Source organism: Carcharhinus amblyrhynchos, chromosome 27, assembly GCF_965287045.1.
Source record: "Carcharhinus amblyrhynchos chromosome 27, sCarAmb.v2.hapA, whole genome shotgun sequence".
Lineage (NCBI taxonomy): Eukaryota > Metazoa > Chordata > Chondrichthyes > Carcharhiniformes > Carcharhinidae > Carcharhinus > Carcharhinus amblyrhynchos.
In genome coordinates, this window is record NC_137350.1 from 5,218,597 (window position 1) to 5,244,164 (window position 25,568).

Sequence of the window (25,568 nt, forward strand, 5' to 3'; positions counted from 1 at the left end):
GAGTGCGGACAGAGTAGACAGGGAGAATCTGTTCCCGATCAGGAAAGGATCGAGAACCAGGAGGGCACTAATTTCAGGGAATTACTAAAACGAGCATGATGTGAGGAAAATCCTTTTCACGCAGCGAGTGGTTTGGAACGTTGAGCTTGAGGGTATGGTGGAGGCAGGTTCAATCGAGGCATTCGAGAGGGGATTAGATGATTATTTGAATAGAGAGAATGTGCAGGGAGAAGGCTGGAGCATGGCACTAGGTTCCGGCCTTGTAGCTATCCTGTAACAACTCTGTGATTCTAAATCAGTGTTCCACACCAGTGGAACTGCTGGGAGCTGATATATTTGAACCCAGGGTTGCTTTGAACAGGCTGTGGGAAGGAATGTTGTAAAGATAAATAAATTGCATGTTTAGAGGCTGGGCTGTCAGTACCTGTCAGGGGTGAAATTTGACTTGTGCAGGAATGTAGAAAGGAGATGATAATACGTGCCACTGTGCAGCCACCGGTCAGACAGCTCAGAAAATAGGTGCCAGGTGCGAGACCGCCCTCCATGCAACCCCAGGCCCATGTCGAGGTTCATCCCTGTATAAGTAAAATGGAAAACATGACATGAATACTTGAAGTTGATGCTGGCAGAAAAGTTTCTGATTCATTGGTAAATTTATCCCAATGTATCTTGCTTTGGAGTCTTTGGGTTATCTGACTTTGTCCTCCTCATATGCTTTTTCATTCAACTTAATACTCTCCTTATCTTCCTTGGTTAGCCATGGTTGGCTTATCCCCCGCTTAGAATCTTCCCTCCTTATTGGGATATATTTTTGCTGAGAGCCGTGAATGAACTCCTGAAATACCTGTGGTTGCTTGCTTACTGTCCTTGCTGCTAATCTATCCTCCCTGTCCACTTTCGCTAACGCTATCCACATTTCATTGTGATTCCCTTTTAATTAAGTTAAACACAACTGTTTTCAACCCAAGTTTCTCACTTTCAAACTGAATATAAATTCCATCATGTTATGATCACTACTTCCTAAGGGATCTTTTACTCTGAGGTCATTCATTAAACCTGCCTCATTACCAGATCCAGGATAGCCTATTTCCTGATTGGCTCCATGACATATTGATCCAGGAAACTATCCCTAATGTACGCTTTGTTGTCATATCTCCCCTTTCCAATCTGATTAACCCAATCAACATGAAGATTAAATTCACCCATTATTATTGCTCTATTCTTTTTACGTGCTTCTATTATTTATACCCTTTCCTACAAGGTGGCTGCTGTTTGGGGGTCCCTGCAATACTCCTCCTAATGCCTTCTTTCCCTTGCTTTTTCACCTCCACCCAAATGAAATCTACATCACCTGAGCCTCGATCGTCTCTCACAAATGACCTCATTTCATCTCTTACTAACAGAGTTATCCCACCACCTTTTCCTTCCCTCCTGTCTTTCCGAAGGTCATATATCCCTGGATATTAAGTTCCCAGTTTTAATCTGCTTTTAACCATGATTCCATAATGGCGATGAGATCATATCCTTTTTTTTTATTTGAGCCGTCAGTTCACCTACCTTACTCTGAATGCTGCTTGCATTAAGATACAACTGGTTATGGTGCATGTCACACACAATGACTCTTTACAGCTGAGAGCTCAGGGTGATAAGGTCACAGAACAGAACACACAGGAGTTCTGGGGTTGATACACTGGGACTCGAATATAAAATAAAGAAGTGATGGTGGATTTGTATAAGATATTAGTTGCATCAAAGTTGGAATATTTCATGCAGTCCTGGGAGCTTAATTGTAATCAAAGCAATGGAAATGGTACACAAGGGGTCACGGGCTCAAGGTGAGGGGGGGGCGAGGTATAACTCAGATATCAGAGGGATGTTTTTTACACAGAGGGTGGTGGGGGCCTGGAACGTACTGCCAAGCAGGGTGGTTGAGGCAGACATGCTGGGATCGTTTAAGACTTACCTGGATAGTCACATGAGCAGACTATGAATGGAGGGATACAAACGAATGGTCTAGTTGGACCAATGAGTGGCACAGGCTTGGAGGGCCGAAGGGCCTGTTTCCTGTGCTGTACTGTTCTTTGTACAGCAAAGACACTGCCATAGATTGAAAGTTTCACAAAATACACCTCAAACAATGTGGGATTTTTCAGTGGGACGGAGAAGTTTGGGTGGATTGAGAAGAGACTTTTGAATGGTTGCAAAAGGGTTAATGGTAAATCACACTTTTGAGCAATTAATAAATTATCAAAAGGCAACATAGAGGGAAGAACTCGATAGGAGAAAGTTAGAAGAAAAGTTTTCGCGCGGGGATTATTAAATGACTCTCTACGAGTGTCAACTGTGACCGAGGCGTTAATATTTGTTAAAAGGGAATCGCATTCATACCAGAAAGGAAAGGACGGTGAGATGTGATTGGTTGCAGCTGGTGGGCTAGCATCAACATGAATATAATGGGCTGAGTGGTCTTCTGAGCTGTTTGTATGATTCGATAAGTCAGTGCACTGCACCAGCACTTAATAAAGAAATAACTACAAGGAACAGTGTAGAGGGGATTCACCAGGATGCTGCCTGGGATGGCACAGTTAAATTATGAAGCGAGTTTGGATAGACTTGGGTTGTTTTCACTGGAGCAGAGAAGGTAGAAGAATGAGCTGATTGAAGTATACAAGATTGTGAGAGATGTAGACAGATTGGATAAGGAGCAACTGTTCTCCTTAGTTGAAGGTCAGTTATGAGGGCACATAGCCTCAAGGTGAGGGGCAGGAGGTTTGGGGGCATGTGAGGAAAACCTTTCTTTACCCAGAGGGAGGTGACGGTCTGGAATGTGCTGCCAGGGAGGGTGGTGGAGGTGGGTTGCCTCACATCCTTTAATAAGTTTAATAATGAGCACTTGGCATGTGATAGCATTCAGGACTGTGGGCCAAGTGCTGGGAGATGGGATTAGAGGGGAGTTTGGGTATTTCTAATGTGTTGGTGCAGGCTTGATGGGCTGAAGAACCTCTTCTGCATCATATGATTCTGAGAACAGCACTCAACCCTTCGGCCCATCAAGTCTGTGCTGACATGTGGCACCATCCTAAACTAAAGAGGTTTTGCCTCTACGCGGTCCATTTCTCTCTATTCCCCACCTATTCATGTATCTGTCAAGATGCCTCATAAACGTTGCTATTGTATCTGCTTCCACCACCTCCTCTGGCAGTGCATTCCAGACACTTACCAGCCTCTGTGTAAGCCTATCACCTTCCTTCAACCTTTGCAGCCAGTTATGTATCTGTGCAGGTTTTGCAATTCCTTTCCGTTTCTTGAAGAAGTGTCCGTTGGTTGAGTTATTGCCTTAATCAAGCAACCTTGATCCATCAACATCTCGAGAAGGCTGACAAGAATAATGATAACAAGATCAGCTTCAAGGAAGTGAAAAATCTGCTGAAGATGATCAATCTGAAAGTGGATGATGGTTATGTTAATTCACTCTTTCAGGTAAGAGCCAGGAGTGTGGTCGCTTAGCCTACCACTGAATCTCTGTCCTTACTGCTGACCCTTTGTGTGATTTATTACTGGGCTGATCAGAATCATAGAACCCTACAGTGCAGAAAGAGGCCCTTCGGCCCATCGAGTCTGCACCGAACACAATCCCACCCAGGCCCTACCCCCATATCCCTACATATTATACCCACTGATCCCTCTAACCAACACATCCCTGGACACTAAGAGGCATTTTTTTTAACATGGCCAATCAACCTAACCCACACATCTTTGGACTGTGGGAGGAAACCGGAGCACCCGGAGGAAACCCACGCAGACACGAGGAGAATGTGCAAACTCCACACAGACAGTGACCCGAGCTGGGAATCGAACCCAGGACCCTGGAGCTGTGAAGCAGCAGTGCTAACCCACTGTGCCGCTATGTCACCCATTATGAATGAATGCTGTTTTGGGAAATCCAATGCCTCACTGAGCAGACGCTATGGAGATTTGGTCAATGTGCTGCAGTGAAAGGTGGAACAGTTAGAGTAATTATAATGAGGGACTTCCAATTATCCAAATATAGACTGGGATCACAGAATCCTACAGTGCAGAAGGAGGCCATTCAGCCCATCAAGTCTGCACCATCCCACCCATGTCCCATATTCCCATAACCCCGTGTATTTACCCTAGCTAGTCCCACTCACACTGAAGGCTAATTTAGCATGGCCAATCGCCCTAACCCGCACATCTTTGGAGTGTGGGAGAAAACAGGAGCACCCGGAAGAAACCCATGCAGACATGGAGAGAATGTGCAAACTCCACACAGACAGTGACCCAAGCCAGGAATTGAACCTAGGTCCCTGGTGCTGTGAGGCAGCAGTTCTAACCACTCACTGTGCCCGAATAGGAATAGTGCAAAGGGACAGGAAGAGTGAGAACGTGTGGAGTGTGCTGAAGATAATTTTCTGCAGCAGAATGTTTCTGGTCCAGTGAGAGGGCACGTCCTGTGGGTCATGTTTCTGGGGAATGAGTTGGTCCGAGTGGTTCAAATATCAGTGGAAGAGGGTCAGTGACCATTGCATCGTAAGGTTTAGGTTGGCCTTGGAGAAAGGATAATTAATGGAGGGTAAGACAACTTGGATGGGATGGGAACATGTGTGGGTCGAGTGAGTCAGAATCAAATGTTAGCAGAAAGGACGGAGGCTGAACAGTAGGCCACGCTCAAAGAGAGACTCATACAGAAAATGTCAAGCTATATTCTCTTGAAGGGGAAAGGTCAGACAAATAAACCCAGAGCGTCCTGGAGGATGAGAGGGATAGAGGTGAAGATTAAAAGGAAGAAATGCGCATACAACAGATGTTGGCTGGAAAATATATGGGAATCAGGCTGAATATAGAAGGAGCAGAGGAGAAGTAAAACAACAAATGAGAAAATGAGAGACTTACAAGATAATGAAGGGGATGGATAGGGTAGAGGTAGAGAGATTTTTCCGCTTAGAAAGGGAACCAGAACTAGAGGGCACAGCCTCAAAGTAAGGGGGGGACAGTTTAGATCAGAGTTGAGGAGGAACTTCTTCACTCAAAGGCTGGTGAATCTCTGGAATTCTCTGCCCGTTGAAGTGGTGGAGGCTACCACATTGAATATATTTAAGTCACGGGTAGATAGGTTTCTGATAGACAAGGGAATTAAGGGTTATGGGGAGCAGGCGAGAAAGTGGAACTGATCCACTTCAGATCAGCCATGATCTTATTGAATGGCGGGGCAGGCTCAAAGGGCTAGATGGCCTACTCCTGCTCCTATTTCTTATGTTCTTAAAAGCAAAGAGGGAGCATGAGAAGAGATTGGCAGCTAAAATAAAAGGGAATTATGAGGTCTTCTACAAGCAAATGAATAATAAAAGGATGGTAAAAGAAAGAATAGGACCAATTTGGGATTTAAAATTTGCACATGGAGGCAGGACCAGTCGCGAAGATATTAAATGAGTATTTGCATCTGTCCTTACAAAGGAAGAAGATGCTACCCAGACTGAGGTGAGAGAGGAGATTCCTGTTACACCAGAGGAATTTACAATTGAGAAGTAGGCGGTTTCAGAAAGGCTATCTTTACTTAAAATTGTTAAATTCCAGTACTGGATGAGAAGGTCCAATAGTACTGAGGAAAGTGAAAGTGGAAATTGAAGAGTGATAATCACCCAGTCTTCCTTAGACACAGGACTGGGGAATTGCGAATGTTACACCTTTGTTCAAGAAGAGGTTCAAGGATAAAGCCAGAAACTGCAGAGCAGTCAGTTTGACTTCAGTAGTAGGGAGCTCTCTGGAAGCTATGGTATGGGACAAAATCAACAGTCTCTGAGACAACATGGGTCAAGGGAAAATCATGTGTAACTAACTTCCCGGAGAGGGTAACAGAGAAGGTTGGTAAGGGCAGCACTGATGCGGTGTATATGGATTTTCAAAGACATTTGAAATAGACTATGAGCAAAATTCCATCTCGAAGGGGAAAGTAAACACTGAGATAAGAAAGTGGCAGAGTGACAGGAAAGAAAGAGTCACGATGAGTGGTTGCTTTTCAGATTTGATTTGATTTATTATTGTCACGTGTATTTGGTGAAAAGTATTTTCTCGCACACTACGCAGACAAAGCGTACCGTTCGTACAGAAGGAAAGGAGAGTGTGCAAGGTGTAATGTTGCAGTCAGAGCTAGGACGTAGAGAAAGATCAACTTAATGCGAGGTAGGTCCATTCAAGAGTCTGATGGCAGCAGAGAAGAAGCTGTTCTTTAGTCAGTTGGTACGTGACTTCAGACATTTGTATCTTTCTCTTGATCGAAGAAGGTGGAAGAGAGAATGTCCAGGAAGGGTGGGGTCCTTAATTATGCTGGCTGCTTTGCCGAGGCAGTGGGGAATTGTTGTTGGAGTCAACGGATGGGAGGCTGGTTTGAGTGATGGACTGGGCTTCATTCTTAACACTTAGTCATTGAATGTCTTACATTCAGCTGTGGTGAAAGTCATGGATTTAATGTTTCGTCTGGGAAACAGCATTCCTGACAGTGTAAGGCTCCCTCAGTGCTGTGTCAGCTTGGATTAATGTGCTTTCTTAACTTGGGTGGGGGCTGGAACCCACAACCTCCTGACTCAGAGACAAAAACGCTGACACCCGTGACATCGCTCCTGTGTTGACTCATATCTGGACTGTGATTAACCTGGACTTTTGACATCGGACAGACTCTGAGGTCTATGTTTTTACTCCAGAGGTATGTGCGCAGAATTGGGAAATCTTCCAACTCAAAACACTCGCCTCTGGAGATAAGTGTATAAAATGGTGGGGCCTTTGTTCTGGATGAGACAGGAACGGGGGTGGCAGGAGACGGGGAGGGGAGTTGGTACATGCAGTGTGTGGACTGGAGTCAGGCCCATCATCATTGAATGCAATGTGGAATAGAACAGGAGTTTCTAAGTGCTAAGACAGGCTGCTTAGAAGATCCACATCCATACGCTGGGATTTTGCCCCATTTATTTTGTTAAATATTTAGGCCTTTTTAGCTGCTTCGCACACTCCCTCCCCGCCAACCCCCCATACCAGTAATATCTCATTCATAAAAACCCACTCAATACATTTAAATTCCCTCATGCATTGAATTTCTTATAGAAAGAAACATTGATTTTCATAATCCCACATATTGGCAATTAATCCTTTAATAGCCTCTGGGAGCTGTCAATCAAGCTATGAATGTTCAGTCCTCCACTGTGTTAACAATAGATTGTATAAATCAGTCAAGCAGTAATAATACTCGAGTGATAGCCCTTCATTTGAAGGCAACAAACAGCTATTGGATCTGTGAGCAGGTTTTTTTTTTGCAATTCACAGACACAGGCAGGCTTTTTTTTTCAATTTTTAAAGGACAGGGTCTTTAAATAATTTGACAGTTTAGCAATTCCACAGACCCACCCTTCACAAGCATTTACATCTATGCCAAATACTTGTAACTTTTGTACCGCAGGATAAATTCCTCAGTCTGCTGAAAATGGGATCCGTTTGAACTCAGCATTGAGTTCAGTTGGCTCTGCTGAGTTTGTGTTTCCCTTGTGTGAGTCACGTCACTTGCCCCTGCCGCCAACGGAAATAGGAGATAAGGGTCTGATGTCCGGATTTGCGCCCTATCCATCGTTTTAAAAGTCCCTGGCAGCTCCAGGGACCCGAGTTCGATTCCCAGCTTGGGTCAGTGCCTGTGTGGAATTTGCATTTCCGTGTCTGCGTGGGTTTCCTCCGAGTGCTCTGGTTTCCTCCCACAGTCCAAAGATGTGCGGGTTAGGTTGATTGGCCAAATATGTTGGGGTTATGGGGACAGGGTGTGGTTGGGATTGTTGTCAGTGCAGACTCGGTGGGCCGAATGGCCTCCTTCTTCACTATAAGTATGATATTGTATGAGAATGTTGGTCCTGACCTAATAAATACACACAGAAAGAACAACACGCTGCCTTTCACATCGGCTGTTAGCCTTTCAAGAGTTATAACTATCCAACTCTCTACTGTCTCCAATATTCCCTGTTTTTTTTCTCTTTCCCTGTGTGTTCTCACACTCCATGAGGCGTGGCTGAGGGATTGGGGGAATTCACTTTGATTTCCTTTTGAGTTAATGAAGGAAAATAGAAATCAAAAGACAGATATAGAGATGCAGCCACCTCAGCATCCAGAGAGTTAATGCTTTCCATGAAAGTAATAAAACATCTTTGCAGAATCTTGCAGCGCAGAATGTGACCATCTGGCTCAGACTTGGCCAGCCTTTGGAAAAGGCAATCCAATTAACCCCAGTGCTCTCCAATATTCAGTCAATTCTCCAATAAAAGTTACCGACAGATATTCACAGAGGGAAAAGTTGTAAGTGCGGAGCTTTAAACTGTTTATCCTGGTTAGAGAGGAAGGCTGGAGTAATATTCAGCCATTTATAATGGGTGGCATGGTGCCCAGTGGTTAGCACTGAGCCTCACAGAGCCAGGCCCCCGGGTTTGATTCCCGGCTTGAGTCGCTGCCTGTGTGGAGTTTGTACATTCTCCCTGTGTCTACTTGGGTTTCCTCCGGGTGCTCCGGTTTCCTCCCACAGTCTGAAAGATGTGCGGGTTAGGTGCATTGGCCATGCTAAATTCTCCCTCAGTGTACCCGAACAGGCGCCGGAGTGTGGCGACTCAGGGATTTTCACAGTAACTTCACTGCAGTGTTAATGTAAGCCTATGTGTGACACCAGTAAATAAACTGAAACTTAACGCCCGATGTTTAATTAGCATACTGTTAATCATAGAACCCTACAGTGCAGAAAGAGGCCCTTCGGCCCATCGAGTCTGCACCGAACACAATCCCACCCAGGCCCTACCCCCATATCCCTACCTATTATACCCACTAATGCCTTTAACCTACACATCCCTGGATACTAAGGGGCAATTTCTTAGCATGGCCAATCAACCTAACCCGCACATCTTTGGACTGTGGGAGGAAACCGGAGCACCCGGAGGAAACCCACGCAGACACAAGGAGAATGTGCAAACTCCACACAGACAGTGACCCGAGCTGGGAATTGAACCCAGGACCCTGGAGCTGTGAAGCAGCAGTGCTAACCACTGTGCTACCGTGCCAGAGTTGTATGTTACACTGTTCTGGTAATTTCTAATGGATACAACTAACACATGAGCACATCGTGTCTGCTTTAGTGTGGCTGCACAACACGACTATTGCTCGATCACAGTTTACATCCTAAACAAAACAGACTCTTTTCAGCTCTGAACTATGGGCGTATTGGTCAAAACCCATTCTGAATCTCAAACTGAGAGTAGCTGCAGGTCTCAGCGTTGAATGACTGTTTTCTGGTGTTTATTGTGTTAGTCATTGTCTGAATTTGAAGCAACCTCCTCAGTGCCATTAAACCTGAGAACATCTTGTCCTCCTTTGTTTAGCAATGTGACAAATCCAAAACCAACAAGCTGGAAGAGCAGGAGATTGAGGAGTTTTGTAACCTCCTCATGCAAAGACCAGAGCTGGAGGAGATCTTCCAACACTTCTCAGGAAAGGAACAGTGGCTGTCGGTTGAAGAGGTGGAAAATTTCTTAAAGGAACAGAACGAGATAGTTACAAAGGAGATGAGTTTGAGCGTCATGCAGAAATATGGACTTAATGATAATGGTATGGCAAATATTGAAAGATCCCACATGTTCAACTCATTTAAACAGTCGCAGATCTTTGTGGTGGTTTTTTAAATTTATTTGGTCATGGAATGTGGACATTGCTGCCAGACAAGCAGTTATTGAGAGACTAAATAGACTGGGTCTGTACTCGTTGGAGTTTAGAAGGATGAGGGGGGATCTTATAGAGACGTATAAGATAGTGAAGGGGATGGATAGGGTAGAGGTAGAGAGATTCTTCCCGCTTAGAAAGGATAGCAGGACTAGAGGGCACAGCCTCAGGATAAGGGGTGGCAGTTTAGAATGGAGTTGAGGAGGAACTTCTTCACTCAAAGGGTGGTGAATCTCTGGAATTCTCTGCCCGTTGAAGTGGTGGAGGCTGCCTCGCTAAATATATTTAAGTCACGGGTAGATAGGTTTTTGATAGACAGGGGATTAAGGGTTATGGGGAGAAAGCGGGAAAGTGGAACTGATCCACTTCAGATCAGCCATGATCTTATTGAATGGCGGGGCAGGCTCGAAGGGCTAGATGGCCGACTCCTGCTCCTATTTCTTATGTTCTTGATAAGTTGGGTTTGACATATTGAGCGATGGCCCTGTGTGACGTTTTCCTGAGTAATAGTAATCCTGAATTTGTTTCCTTTTAGCCAAACAGCATCCCCTCCTGACCCAAGATGGATTCATGATGTATCTGCTGTCTCCCGACGGGGACATGTTTAACTCCGAACATGACCAAGTTTACCAGGACATGACCCAGCCACTCAGCCACTACTTCATCTCCTCTTCCCATAACACCTATCTGATGGAGGACCAGTTTGGAGGACCAAGCAGTACTGAGGCGTACATTAGGTAATTGTACAGTATCACACAGATGTGCAGGACTGGCCGTGCCAAACTGCCTCTTGGCATCAGGGGGAATGGCAAGGTAAGTACCTGGGGGATGGGCATAGGGCCTGGGTGGGTTATTGTCAGTGCAGACTTGATGGGCTGAGTGGCCTCCTTCTGCACTATTGGGATTCAGTGATTTCAAGTCGGAGTCCAAATAATGCCCTCCACCAGCATCCAATCAAACACAACTGATATTTTATAGAATTTTATAGAATTATAGAACCCTACAGTGCAGAAAGAGGCCCTTCGGCCCATCGAGTCTGCACCGAACACAATCCCACCCAGGCCCTACATATTATCCCCACTAATCCCTCTAACCTACGCATCCCTGGACACTAAGAGGCAATTTCTTAGCACGGTCAATCAACCTGACCTGCACATCTTTGGACTGTGGGAGGAAACTGGAGCACCCGGAGGAAACCCACACAGACACGAGGAGAATGTGTGCAAACTCCACACAGACAGTGACCCGAGCCAGGAATCAAACCCAGGACCCTGGAGCTGTGAAGCAGCAGTGCTAACCACTGTGCTACCATGCCGCCCATGGCAATTATTTATATCGGGGCAGGGGAGGGAGGGAGGGAGGGAGGGAAGGGTGTAATTTTAGTCGGGGACTCAGGGAAAGGAGGAAAGCAGCAGAGACAGCTGACTGGATGGTGTCAATCTTCATGAAAAGATTTTCGTGAACTCTTTGTACATGTAATCGGAGTTGAAAGTGGAGGGGAATGGGTTTAAGAAGGAAGCTTGCGGCAGAAAAGAGAATTGGGGATTATCTTCCAACGCGAGAGTCATTCTAGTGTTACGAGCAGCTTTGGGTGAGCACAACAGAACGCAAGAGTGTTTGAAGAGGTTCCGCCAGATGTGGTGGTGAAGGGCGGCAAGAATTCTGCCACGTCTGTTTGAGTCTGTGACCCTTGGATTAAAGGAGTGAAGGCAGTCCCCAGGTTTTGATGAAGTTGAGGAGATCAAAGATAGAAATGAGGGACAGTTCATTGGCGACAAAAGTTTCATGAGAGTGGCATAATTGAGTTGGACAATAGTTTTATTCAGGTGCAATGAAGCAGGAAGTGGGCTTGGGAGGAGCAAGAAAGAGGGAGAGTGTCAGTGATTGACATGTAGGGATTAGTGAGGCCACAGGAGATGATGATGAGGTCTACGTTGTGGTTGGGAATATGAATTTATTCAAGGGGAGAGGTTAAAGAGTGGAGAGGAGGGTAATGAAATTGAGGGGAGAGGGCATGATGGCTAGATTGTGGAGGTTGAAATCACCAAAGAGAAGGAATTAGCTTTCCTCAGTTCTGGTGAAATGCCATCGACTGGTAACACTGCTTCTCTCGCCAGCAATGCTGCCAGTCTGGTTATGTATTTCTGGCATTTTCTGTGTTTATGTCAGATTTCCAATGAATCCAGCACTTTGTTTATGAAAAGATAAGTTGCTTGGTCAGTTTGCATGAAAGATAATATTCTTACCTTTGCCATACATTTCCCCTGAACAAGAGGGATGGTCCTTGTGAATTTGGTAATTTTTAATATTCATCGTGTGTCGCGGGTGTTAATGTTCGGTGTGTGGGTGTTAATGTTCAGTGTGTGTTGTTGGTGTTAATGTTCAGTGTGTGGGTGTTAATGTTCAGTGTGTGTCGCGGGTGTTAATGTTCAGTGTGTGGGTGTTAATGTTCAGTGTGTGTCGCGGGTGTTAATGTTCAGTGTGTGTTGTGGGTGTTAATGTTCAGTGTGTGTTGTGGGTGTTAATGTTCAGTGTGTGGATGTTGATGTTCAGTGTGTGGGTGTTAATGTTCAGTGTGTGGGTGTTAATGTTCAGTGTGTGGGTGTTAATGTTCAGTGTGTGGGTGTTAATGTTCAGTGTGTGTCGCGGGTGTTAATGTTCAGTGTGTGTCGCGGGTGTTAATGTTCAGTGTGTGTCGCGGGTGTTAATGTTCAGTGTGTGTCGCGGGTGTTAATGTTCAGTGTGTGTCGCGGGTGTTAATGTTCAGTGTGTGTCGCGGGTGTTAATGTTCAGTGTGTGGGCGTTAATGTTCAGTGTGTGTCGCGGGTGTTAATGTTCAGTGTGTGGGCGTTAATGTTCAGTGTGTGTCGCGGGTGTTAATGTTCAGTGTGTGTCGCGGGTGTTAATGTTCAGTGTGTGTCGCGGGTGTTAATGTTCAGTGTGTGGGCGTTAATGTTCAGTGTGTGTCGCGGGTGTTAATGTTCAGTGTGTGTCGCGGGTGTTAATGTTCAGTGTGTGTCGCGGGTGTTAATGTTCAGTGTGTGGGCGTTAATGTTCAGTGTGTGTCGCGGGTGTTAATGTTCAGTGTGTGTCGCGGGTGTTAATGTTCAGTGTGTGGGCGTTAATGTTCAGTGTGTGTCGCGGGTGTTAATGTTCAGTGTGTGTCGCGGGTGTTAATGTTCAGTGTGTGTCGCGGGTGTTAATGTTCAGTGTGTGTCGCGGGTGTTAATGTTCAGTGTGTGTCGCGGGTGTTAATGTTCAGTGTGTGTCGCGGGTGTTAATGTTCAGTGTGTGTCGCAGGTGTTAATGTTCAGTGTGTGTCGCGGGTGTTAATGTTCAGTGTGTGTCGCGGGTGTTAATGTTCAGTGTGTGTCACGGGTGTTAATGCAGCAGGTGGTCAGGAAGGCGAATGGGATGCTGGCCTTCATAGCGAGGGGGATTGAATATAAAAGTAGGGAGGTCTTGCTGCAGCTGTATAGGGCATTGGTGAGGCCGCAGCTGGAGTACTGTGTGCAGTTTTGGGCGCCGCATCTGCGCAAGGATATTTTGGCCTTGGAGGGAGTGCAGAGGAGGTTTACTAGGCTGATACCGGAGTTGAGGGGATTGAGCTATGAGGAGAGGCTGAATAAACTAGGCTTGTACTCGTTAGAGTTTAGAAGAATGAGGGGAGATCTCATTGAGACGTATAAGATGATGAATGGGATGGATAGGATAGAGGTGGAGAGACTCTTCCCGCTCAAAAAAGACAGTAGGACTAGGGGGCACAGCCTCAAGATAAAGGGGAGGCGGTTTAGAACGGGGTTGAGGAGGAACTTCTTCACTCAAAGGGTGGTGAATCTCTGGAATTCTCTGCCCGTTGAAGTGGTGGAGGCTGCCTCGCTAAATATTTTTAAGAAGCGGGTTGATGGGTTTTTGATAAGTGAGGGGATTAAGGGTTATGGGGAGAGGGCGGGAATGTGGAACTGAGACACGACAGATCAGCCATGATCTTATTGAATGGCGGGGCAGGCTCGAAGGGCTAGATGGCCTACTCCTGCTCCTATTTCTTATGTTCTTATGTTCTTAATGTTCAGTGTGTGTCGCGGGTGTTTTTCAGAGCTCTCCTGAGGGGGTGTCGCTGTGTGGAATTGGACTGCTGGGAGGGGACAAATGGGGAACCGATGATTTACCACGGATACACACTGACCTCAAAAATCCTCTTCAAAGATGTTATCACAACCATCCGAGATTACGCTTTCACAGTAAGTCAATGCGGATCATTCCCAGAGTGTGGCAGTGGGGATTAGGGATCCAGTATTTGGAGTAAATACTTCCTGATCAACCATATTCTCAAAATTTACATTCCCATTTTATCTTCTGAAGAACAGCAGGGCCTCAATTCCTGCAGCATTGTAGAGAATGCCATTGTATATCCAAAATGGTAGCATTGATATTTATTTAATTAATATTGCCTTGAGTAGCCTTACATTAACGCTGCAATGAAGTTTCTATGAAAATCCCCGAGTTACCGCACTCCAGCGCCTGTTTGGGTACACAAGGGAGAATTTAGCGTGACCAATCCATCTAACCAGCACGTCTTTCGGACTGTGAGAGGAAACCCACGCAGATACGGGGAGAACGTGCAGTCTCCACACAGCCAGTGGATAGGGAGGGAATCATAGGTTCACATAGTAGGTAAGAAAGACCATTGGAGATGGTGAGAAGGCTGGGTTGGCAAGGATGGGGAATGGGTGGGGATGTGGGCAAGGGATTGGGAGTGGTAAAGCCAGAGGCCCAAATATTTTTAAAAAACTGAGACAATATCTAAGAGAACCGAGGTAGGCCTTTTAACCAGCATGCCTCGGCATTCAACCGCCCCGGAACTGCCTCCAGTCCACGTCCAGGAATTCACTCCACATCAGCCTCCCCGGAACAACGATCTGCCATTCGGAGCAGTTCATCGTCTCCCCAGGATGGTGAGCATGGCATGTCCAGGATCATGCGGCATGTGTTAAGCTACAAATCTCTGCGTGAGACACATTTCATGCCATTCTTGTGTTTGACGCTTGGATTTAGTGGATCCGTTCTGAACCAGTTCACCAAACACACCAATCCACACCAGTTCACCAAACACACGTCATTGCCCTCCTCTCCTGCAAATGCCGCCTCTCAGCGGGACGCTCACACTATTGTATAATTATACAGTCGGACACACTTCACGCTGGTGTATAATTACTGATTGTAGTGTCTAGTCACACGCTATACTTACGCTGCTATTTATTCAGACACTGTAATCACATAATGCACACGCTACTTATTAAAGGCTAATGTTTCTGAGGGTTGTCTATGACTGTCTGATGTCTGGAATCCTCTTGAATTCTCTCCCCAGGTCTCTCCGTATCCTGTTATTCTGTCCCTGGAGAATCACTGTGGCCAGGAGCAGCAGACAGTCATGGCACGGCACTTAAAGGAAATTCTTGGCGACATGCTGGTAACCGCACCGATCGATGGCAAAGACCCGAATGAGCTTCCATCGCCCGAGGTAACCGTGCGCCCAGTGACTGTCTCTCTTTCTAATATCTCAGTAATAAAAACAGAAAACGCTGGAAAAACTCTGCAGGTCTGCCAACATTGGAAAAGAAACTGGGTTGACGTTCAGTCTGAGGATTCACGGTAGACCATTTAGGATGGAGGTGAGGAGACACTTCTTCACCCAGAGAGTGGAACTCATTACCACAGGAAGTAGTTGATGCCAAAACATTGAATGTATTCAAGAGGCAGCTAGATATGGGCGGCACGGTGGCACAGTGGCTAGCACTGCTGCTTCACAGCTCCAGGGTCCTGGGTTCGATTCCCAGCTCGTGTCACTGTCTGTGTGGAGTTTGCACATTCTCCTCGTATCTGTGTGGGTTTCCTCCCACAGTCTGAAGATTGATTGGCCATGCTAAGAAATTGCCCCTTACTGTCTAGAGATGCGTAGGTTCGAGGGATTAGTGGGTGCAATATGTAGGGATATGGGGGTAGGGCCTGGGTGGGATTGTGTTCGGTGCAGACTCGATGGGCCGAAGGGCCTCTTTCTGCACTGTAGGGTTCTATGATTCTATGATATAGCACTTGGGGTGAATTAGATTATGGGGAGAAAGCAGGATTAGGCTATTGAATTGGACGATTAGCCATGATCGTAATGAATGGCAGAGCAGGCTCGAAGGGCCAAATGGCCTCCTCCTGCTCTATCTTCTCTGAGTCCAATAAGATTGTTCTTCAGAACATTTCTTAGTCTTGGTTCTAGATGGTTGCTCACTGGAGCAGTTGAATATAAGAAATGGGAGATAGAGCTTGCTCCTCTGTTTGATCTCCTGCCTCAGGTCCACTCCCTGCATTCCTTGAGAAACCAATAATCTGTCCATCTCAGCTTCAATGTATCCGACAATGGATCTGCTATCCTGTGAGGTAGGGAATTTGTAGGAATCACAACCCTCTGAGGCTGGCTTTCCCTGAGACAATGTCCCCCTCTTCAATGTACCATGGAGCTTGCATCCGCCGATCACATTGCCAGGATTGCTCAAAACGTCTCACGCCCAACGCAACTCTTTCCACTTCGAGTCACTTTTATGCAGTCAGCAGCTGGCCTTTCACACAATTCCCCAGAAATAAGATCAATGCTCATCAACTGCTTTTCATTGAGGGATGAATATTGGAGAATCCAATCACGGGGAGAATCTACCCCCCGCCCCCCCCCCCCCCCCACCGATTTTCCTCAAAATCCTGCCATGGGATCCTTTACAGGGGCCTCAGTATGACATGGCTCCCAGAGTAAAGTGCCTTAGGAGAGATGATGATGAGTGGTAATGTCACTACACTGGTAACCCAGAGGCTAGACTAACTCTCTGGGGAGACCAGTTCACACCCCATCGTGACAACTGCAATCGAAATTCAGTTCACATAATCTGGGATATAAAGCTAGTCTCAGAGATACTGGGCGGCACAGTAGCACGGTGGTTAGCACTGCTCCTTCATAGCTCCTGGGTTCGATTCCCGGCTCGGGTCACTGTCTGTGTGGAGTTTGCACATTCTCCTCGTGTCTGCGTGGGTTTCCTCCGGGTGCTCCAGTTTCCTCCCAGTCCAAAGATGTGCGGGTTATGTTGATTGGCCGTGCTAAGAAATTGCCCCTTAGTGTCCAGGGATGTGTAGGTTAGAGGGATTAGTGGGTAAAATATATGGGGGTAGGGCCTGGGTGGGGTTGCATTTGGTGCAGACTCGATGGGCCGAAGGGCCTCTTTCTGCACTGTAGGGCTCTATGATTCTATGACTACCATCCTTTAGGGAATGTCCTTTAGGGAAGGAAATCTGCTGTCTTTACCTGGTCTGGCCTACATGTCTGAGTCTCAACTACCGCTCTGAAAATGACCCAGCAAGCCACTCAGTTCAAGGATAATTAGAGATGGGCAATAAATACTGGTCTTGCCTTGTGACAGCCACATCTTGTGAAAGAATTAAAATAAAACCTTCGACCTTGCAGCTCTCCATCAGTGGTACTCTGGCTTATGAGTTCAGTAAGAAGTCTCTCAACACCAGCTTGAAGTCCAACAGGTTTATTTGGAATCAGGAGCTTTCGGAGCGCTGCTCTGGTGAGTGAGCGTCATTGCTTAACTGAGGAAGGAGCAGTGCTCTGAAAGCTCGTGCTACCAAATAAACCTGTTGGACTTTAACCTGGTGTTGTGAGACTTCTTACTGTGCTTACCCCAGTAGCAATGCTGACACCTCCATGTGGTCAGGTCACTGGAGGGAGCTTTGTGCTTCTAATTCAGAGATGAGAATGCCACAAACTGTAGGATAGCAAGCTAACAATTCCAACAATAGGGAGATGAAGGCGATACACTGTATGATTTATTCTGCATCACAAGCTAAGAACTATTTTAAAACAAATGCATGATTCTGAACTGTCCCGAAATGATGGAGAAAGTTGTTCCAAGGGCTAATGCAATCTTCTAACTTTGACAGAAACTCAAGAGAAAGATTCTAATAAGGGGGAAGAAGTTGCAGAGCCCTGGACCCACAGCAGAGCAGCTGGATGAAGCAGCGGATGAATATGAAGAGGAGAATGTCAAAAATGAAAACAAAAGCAAAAAGGTAAAAGGGGAGTGAGGTGAAGGCTGTGATAATGAGGCAGCGCGCAGTACAGCTTGGCACCATGGCAGCTGGTGCAGTCACTAATGATAGAGAGGTGGAAATGAGGGATGTACTAAGAGCAAGAATGGGAGGCACACAGATATTCTCAGAGTGTTGCAGAATGGAAGGAGATTACAGAAATAGGGAGGATTCAGGCCATGGAAGGATTGGAGCAACAGGATGAGATTCTTAAAGTTGAAGGGTTGCAGGATTGCGAGCTAATGTAACACACCAGGGGACAGTGTAGCACGTTGAATGTCAGGGCAGAGTGCCGGGAGACAGGGTGACGGACTGGGAGACAGGGCAGTGTGCCGGGAGACAGGGTGACGGACTGGGAGACAGGGCAGTGTGCCGGGAGGCAGGGTGACGGACTGGGAGACAGGGCAGTGTGCCGGGAGACAGGGTGACGGACTGGGAGACAGGGCAGTGTGCCGGGAGACAGGGTGACGGACCGGGAGACGGGGCAGCGTGCCGGGGAGACAGGGTGACGGACCGGGAGACAGGGCAGTGTGCCGGGAGACAGGGTGACGGACCGGGAGACAGGGCAGTGTGCCGGGAGACAGGGTGACGGACTGGGAGACAGGGCAGTGTGCCGGGAGACAGGGTGACGTGCCAGGAGACAGGGCAGTGTGCCGGGAGACAGGGTGACGGACCGGGAGACAGGGCAGTGTGCCGGGAGACAGGGTGACGGACTGGGAGACAGGGCAGTGTGCCGGGAGACAGGGTGACGGACTGGGAGACAGGGCAGTGTGCCGGGAGGCAGGGTGACGGACTGGGAGACAGGGCAGTGTGCCGGGAGACAGGGTGACGGACTGGGAGACAGGGCAGAGTGCCGGGAGACAGGGTGACGTGCCAGGAGACAGGGCAGTGTGCCGGGAGACAGGGTGACGGACTGGGAGACAGGGCAGTGTGCCGGGAGACAGGGTGACGTGCCAGGAGACAGGGCAGTGTGCCGGGAGACAGGGTGACGGACCGGGAGACGGGGCAGCGTGCCGGGGAGACAGGGTGACGGACCGGGAGACAGGGCAGTGTGCCGGGAGACAGGGTGACGTGCCAGGAGACAGGGCAGTGTGCCGGGAGACAGGGTGACGGACTGGGAGACAGGGCAGTGTGCCGGGAGACAGGGTGACGGACTGGGAGACAGGGCAGTGTGCCGGGAGACAGGGTGACGGACTGGGAGACAGGGCAGTGTGCCGGGAGACAGGGTGACGGACCGGGAGACAGGGCAGCGTGCCGGGAGACAGGGTGACGGACCGGGAGACGGGGCAGCGTGCCGGGGAGACAGGGTGACGGACCGGGAGACAGGGCAGCGTGCCGGGGAGACAGGGTGACGGACTGGGAGACGGGGCAGCGTGCCCGGAGACAGGGCAGCGTGCCGGGAGACAGGGTGACGCGCGGGGAGACAGGGCAGCGTGCCGGGAGACAGGGTGACGCGCGGGGAGACAGGGCAGCGTGCCGGGAGACAGGGTGACGCGCGGGGAGACAGGGCAGCGTGCCGGGAGACAGGGTGACGCGCGGGGAGACGGGGCAGCGTGCCGGGGAGACAGGGTGACGGACCAGGAGATGGGACGATGTGCCGGGGGATGGTGAAACATTGCACACATTTGGCCATTTCTGTCATATGTCCAGGTGGAATCTCAATCAGATTTTCTCTTGAATAGTTACTAACAGGGCGTTGCTGTTGTTCATGGAGCCTAAAAATCCCCGGTACAGCTGGTTTCTGAAACTCCCCCGACTCGAAGGGTGACATTATTTTCCCTTTGGGTGAATAATGTTGGTTGGGTTTCTGTTTGCTGCAGTTTCTGTCAGCTTGAGTTGTGTTTGGCTTTTTGCTGCCTCTCAACTTCCTTCTCAGCTTCAGATATTCAAACTGTTCCCGTTCCCCTGCTCCTGATAGCTTCTGTTTGTGATTTTTCACATTGGGACTTTTAATAAGTAGACAATGTCAGTTTCAGTTAGATAACCATTCTCCCAGTGTCTATATTGGATTCGCAACAGCCCAATACTTGCTCAGCACCTTCTCTACCCTGCTGACGATGGCCCAGTCCTGAGTGCTGGGCCTTGCTGCCTATGTGGGAACATGATTCTATAAATCATCCTCAACACCGGTTGCCCAAGAGGCTGTGCCCTCAAGTCCCTTATTAAACTCCTTATACACCAATGACTGTATGACAAAATTCCCCTCCAACTCGATTTTCAAATTTGTTGATGACACCACCATAATGGGTCAGATCTTAAACAATGATGAGACAGAGTACAGGAATGAGAGAATCTGGTGAACTGGTGCAGCAACAATAATCTCTCCCTCAATATCAACAAAACAGAAGAGATTGTCATCAACTTCAGGAAATGTGGAGGACATGCCCCTGTCTTCATCAACAGGGCCAAAGTGGAAATGGTTACGAGCTTCAAGTTTCTATGCGTCCAGATCACCAACAACCTGTCTTGGTTCCTCCATGCAGAAAGTTGAGAAAGCCCACCAATGCCTCTACTTTCTCAGGAGGCTAAGGAAATTTGGCACGTCCGCTAAGGCTCACCATCTTTTACAGATGCACCATAGAAAGCATTCTTTCTGGTTGTGTCACAGCTTGGTCTGGGCTCCTGCTCTGCCCAAGACTGCAGGAAACTACAAAGGGTTGTGAATGAAGCCCAGTCTGTCACGCAAACCAGCCTCCCATCCATTGACTCTGTCTACACTTCCCACTGCCTTGGAAAAGCAGCCAACATAATTAAGGACCCTCCCACACCAAGAACACACTCTTTTCCACCTTCTTCTGTCGGGAAAAAGATACAAAAGCCTGAGAACATGCACCAATTGACTCAAGAACACCTCCCCTGCTGCCATCAGATTTTTGAATGGACATGCCTCATATTAAGTTGATCTTTCTCTTACACCTATGAACTATAACACTACATTCTACTTTCTACATTCTCCTTTCCTCCTCTATGTATGGTATGCTTTATTTGTATAGTGTGCAAGAAACAATATTTTTCACTATGTACTAATACATGTGACAATAATAAATCAAATCAAAATCCTTTTCCATGAGAATCCCAAAGAATCCTTTCGGGAAAGTAACCCCAGTTCACTCCTGCCAGATCCTCTAACCCTGCTTCAGCTGAGGACAGGGGCTGTTTGTGCAGAGTCTGGGAGACTGTCCTCATACCTGTTAGATCACCATGGTTAGACATCAAGTGTAACTCCCCACTCCTCCCAGTAAATGAACTCACTGCCAAACAATTGTTTTGTATATGGGCCCCATGCACTTTACTTTCCTCCTGTGTTTTGGTTTGTTTCCTGGATATTTTCCCCATGTTTTCTTGCGCTCAAAATTACCGAGTTCTATGACTTCTTGGTGTGGGTTGGATAGAATCTGAGACGAGTAACAAGCTGGAACAAATCTCTCTTTCACATCTCATAGAATCCCTACAGTGCAGAAGGAGGCCATTTGGCCCATCAAGCCTGCACTGACCACAATCCCCATGCATTTACCCTGCTAATCCCCCTGACACTGAGGGGAAATTTAGCACGGCCAATCAACCTAACCCGCACATCTTTGGACTGTGGGAGGAAACCGGAGCACCCGGAGGAAACCCACGCAGACACGAGGAGAATGTGCAAACTCCACACAGACAGTGACCCGAGCCAGGAATCGAACCCGGATCCCTGGTGCTGTGAGGCAGCAGTGCTAACCACTGTGCCATTTTGTCACCCGAAACATCTATACCACTTCCACAAGCAAAACAGCTCCCACACACACCTGCACCTTAGATGTCACTTTGACCTGTTGGACGGTTAGAACAAAGAACAAAAACAGCCCGGGAAACAGGCCCTTCGGCCCAACGAGCCCGCGCCGCCATTTTAACATTACCAGTCCCCCCTCCACCCATGACCCTTATCTATGCTTATGGCATTTCACATTGAGGGAAAACTAATTTAGGGACAATTTATTACCTCCAATCAGCCTAATAGCACATCTGTGGGGTGTGGGAGGAAACCGGAGCACCTGGAGAAAACCCACGCAAGCACGGGGAGAATGCGCAAACTCCCACAGACACCGGCCCAAATCCATGTGTCTGCACAGCAAACAGTGATAGTCACTGAGCTGTCGTCTTGCCCAGTATCTGGTCCAGTTTAAGCACACACTAACGACATGAAGCACTAGGCCAATCTCGAACATCCAAGAGAAACCCTTGTACGACCCATCGCGTGTATGCCCTTCGTTGGACAACAAGGCGGACCGACTTAAAACCTGTGAATGAAAAGAGAAAAACATTAGTATCGTTCCTCATCCTTATACATTACCGGGGACGTCCCAGTGCTAATGACCCTTATTTAAAACATTCTCCTACATCCACCCATCTCCAACCCACTCATGTGCCTGTCTAAGTTACTCTTAAACAACTCCAGCGTGTTTGCCTCCACCACCTTGCTTGGCAGAGCATTCCACACCCCCACTACCCTCTGTGTGAAAAACCTCCCTCTAATATCTGTGTTATACCTCTCCCCCTTCACCCTAAGCCCGTGGCCCCTTGTACTGTGTGTCTCTAACATAGGAAATAGCTTACCTCTGTTTACTCTATCTATACCCTTCATAGTCTTATATACCTCTATTAGATCCCCCCTCAGTTGCCGTCTTTCAAGGGAAAAACAGCCCCAATTTGCTCAATCTTTCCTCATAACCCAGTCCTTCCATACCAGGCAACATCCTGGTAAACCTCCTCTGCACATTCTCCAGGGTCTCCACGTCCTTCTGGTAGTAAGGCGACCAGAACTGGACGCAGTACTCCAAATGCGGCCTAACCAACGTTCTATACAACTGCAACATTAGACTCCAGGTTGACCCTTCTTTATGCCAATGAATAGGCTGCAGTGACCCTGGAAGTCCATTCTTGGTTTGAAGCTGAGAGGAGGACATTTAATCCAAGCTGGTATTCCCAGGGCAGCTCTCTGTTTCTCACTGACTGTAACATCAGTTGCGAGACTAGTGAGGCAAGGCCAGATGGGGGAAGGGTGGGGGCGGTGGGGGAATTGTTGGTTGGGAAGGGGTTGCGGAGGTGATGGCTGGGTGGGGGGAGGGGGGATTGTTAACTGAAGGGTTCGTGTTCGTGTTCTGGAAAACATCTCCAAATTCCTAACGTTCATTCCTGATAATGAGGCTCTTTGATTGGGCCTCCGCTTTGAAAGATAAGAACAGGAGTAGGCCATTCAGCCCATCGAACCTGCTCTGCTATTCAATACAACCATGGCTGATCAGACACTTCAATGCCTCTTATCCACAATATATCCATAACCCTTTACGTTATTGCTAATCAGGAACCTACTCAGTGCCTGAGCTTCCAAAGCCCCCAGGGAGAATTACAAAGATTCACAACCCTCTGTGAGTAAATTTCTCCTCCCCTCAGTCTTAAGCGGAATCCCCCTCATTTTAGAATTGTGGCCCCTGGTTCGAGACTCTCCAACCAAGGGAAACATCTTACCTGCATCTAGCCTGTCTTTTCCTTTAAATAGATTGTGGTGGAATTCTCCAGCCGTTCACCCCCATCACCGCTGCCAGCAGGAATTGAGATTTTTGCACTCAGATAAACGTCCGCTCCCTGTAACGGGATGGGAGATTCCCAGCTGCGGGCAAGGATGGAGAATCTGGTCCTGTCGATGTCAATGAGATTACCTCTCATTCTTCAATACTGTAGAGAACATAGGCCCAGTTTGCCTGATCTCCCTTCATAAGACAGTCCCACCATCCCTGGAACAAGTCTGGTAAACCTTTACTGCACTCCCTCAATGGCAATAATATCCATTCTGAGGTAAGGGGACTGAAATGGGCGGCACGGTAGCACAGTGGTTAGCACTGCTGCTTCACAGCTCTAGGAACATAAGAACATAAGAAATAGGAGCAGGAGTAGGCCATCTAGCCCTTCGAGCCTGCCCCGCCATTCAATAAGATCATGGCTGATCTGTCGCTCCTCAGTTCCACTTTCCCTCTTTCTCCCCATAACCCTTAATCCCCTCTCTTATCAAAAACCCATCAACCCACGTCTTAAAAATATTTAGCGAGGCAGCCTCCACCACTTCAACGGGCAGAGAATTCCAGAGATTCACCACCCTTTGAGTGAAGAAGTTCCTCCTCAACTCCGTTCTAAACCGCCCCCCTTTTATCTTGAGGCTGTGCCCCCTAGTCCTACTGTCTTTTTTGAGCGGGAAGAGTCTCTCCACCTCTATCCTATCCATCCCATTCATCATCTTATACGTCTCAATGAGATCTCCCCTCATTCTTCTAAACTCTAACGAGTACAAGCCTAGTTTATTCAGCCTCTCTTCATAGCTCAACCCCCTCAACTCCGGTATCAGCCTAGTAAACCTCCTCTGCACTCCCTCCAAGGCCAAAATATCTTTTGGGTTTTTGCGACTCATGCACAAGTACCCCGAGGTCCCTCTGCACCGTCCTGGGTCCTGGGTTCGATTCCCAGCTTGGGTCACTGTCTGTGTGGAGTTTGCACATTCTCCTCATGTCTGTGTGGGTTTCCTCTGGGTGCTCTGGTTTCCTCCCACAGTCTAAAGATGTGCGGGTTAGGTTGATTGGCCGTGCGAAGAAATTGCCCCTTAGTATCCAGGGATGCATAGGTTAAAGGGATTAGTGGGTATAATATGTAGGGTTAAGGGGGTAGGGCTTGGGTGGGATTGTGTTCGGTGCAAACTCGATGGGCCGAAGGGCCTCTTTCTGCACTGTAGGGTTCTATGAAACTGCGCACACTACTCCAGGTGCAGCCGAACTAGGCTCCTATACAACTGAAGCAAGATTCACTATTTCTGTACTCAAATCCTCTTTTAATAAAGGCTAACATTCCATTAGTCTTAATAGCTTGCTGTACCTGCACGTTAGCCTTCAGTGACTTATGGACAAGGACACCCAGGTCCCTTTGTACATCTCCACTTTCTAATTTCTTATTGTTTAGGAAAAACTCTGCACATCTGTTTCTTCTACAATAAAGTGTTTATCTTACATTTTTCCACATTATATTCTATCTGTGATGTTCTTGCCCACTCACTAAGTCTTTCCAAATCCTCCTGTGGTTGCTTTACATCTTCCTCACAGCACATATTTCCGCCTAGCTTTGTATCATCTGCGTTCTTGGAAATATTACATTTGATCACCATGTCCAAATCATTGATATATGTACTGAACAGTTGGGGCCCAAGTACTGATCCTTGCGGTGCCCCACTAGGCACAGCCTGCCAACGTGAGAATGACCCATTTATTCCTACTCTCTGTTTTCTGTCTTTGAGGCAATCCTCAATCCATGACAGTATGTTGCCACCTATCTTATATGCTTCTATTTTGCTAATTAACCTCCTGCGGGGGACTTCACAAAAGCCTTCTGAAAATCAATATATACTACATCTATCGACTCTCCTTTGTCAATGTTGCGTGATGATAGTGTGTATGTTTAAGGGTTTAATGTTCAGTTTTTTCTGTAGGCAGTCAGTATGTCTGGTGGAAAACTCAGCTCAGATGCTGGGAAAGCAGAATAATTAGTCACTTTAGCCATACAGTGTACTTAGGGAAGAGCTAATGGACTTTAGTTTACAAAAAGAAACGGTCCCCTGGGTTTTTTGAATAATGGAATGGAATATGGGTTTATATTGGCAGGGTCATGTGATAATGTGG

At 47.5% G+C, this 25,568-nt stretch overlaps 1 protein-coding gene across 1 annotated transcript in view; it reads left to right on the plus strand.

Annotated features, from left to right (window-relative positions):
* LOC145358979 (1-phosphatidylinositol 4,5-bisphosphate phosphodiesterase delta-3-like) overlaps positions 1-25,568 on the plus strand; it is an 83,634-nt gene that overhangs the window by 32,190 nt on the left and 25,876 nt on the right. The window contains exons 4-9 of the mRNA XM_080213337.1: positions 3,351-3,480; positions 9,414-9,639; positions 10,286-10,487; positions 13,847-13,991; positions 15,119-15,271; positions 17,731-17,859. Coding sequence (XP_080069463.1) covers positions 3,351-3,480; positions 9,414-9,639; positions 10,286-10,487; positions 13,847-13,991; positions 15,119-15,271; positions 17,731-17,859 — 985 coding nt within the window. The remainder of the gene's footprint in view (positions 1-3,350; positions 3,481-9,413; positions 9,640-10,285; positions 10,488-13,846; positions 13,992-15,118; positions 15,272-17,730; positions 17,860-25,568) is intronic.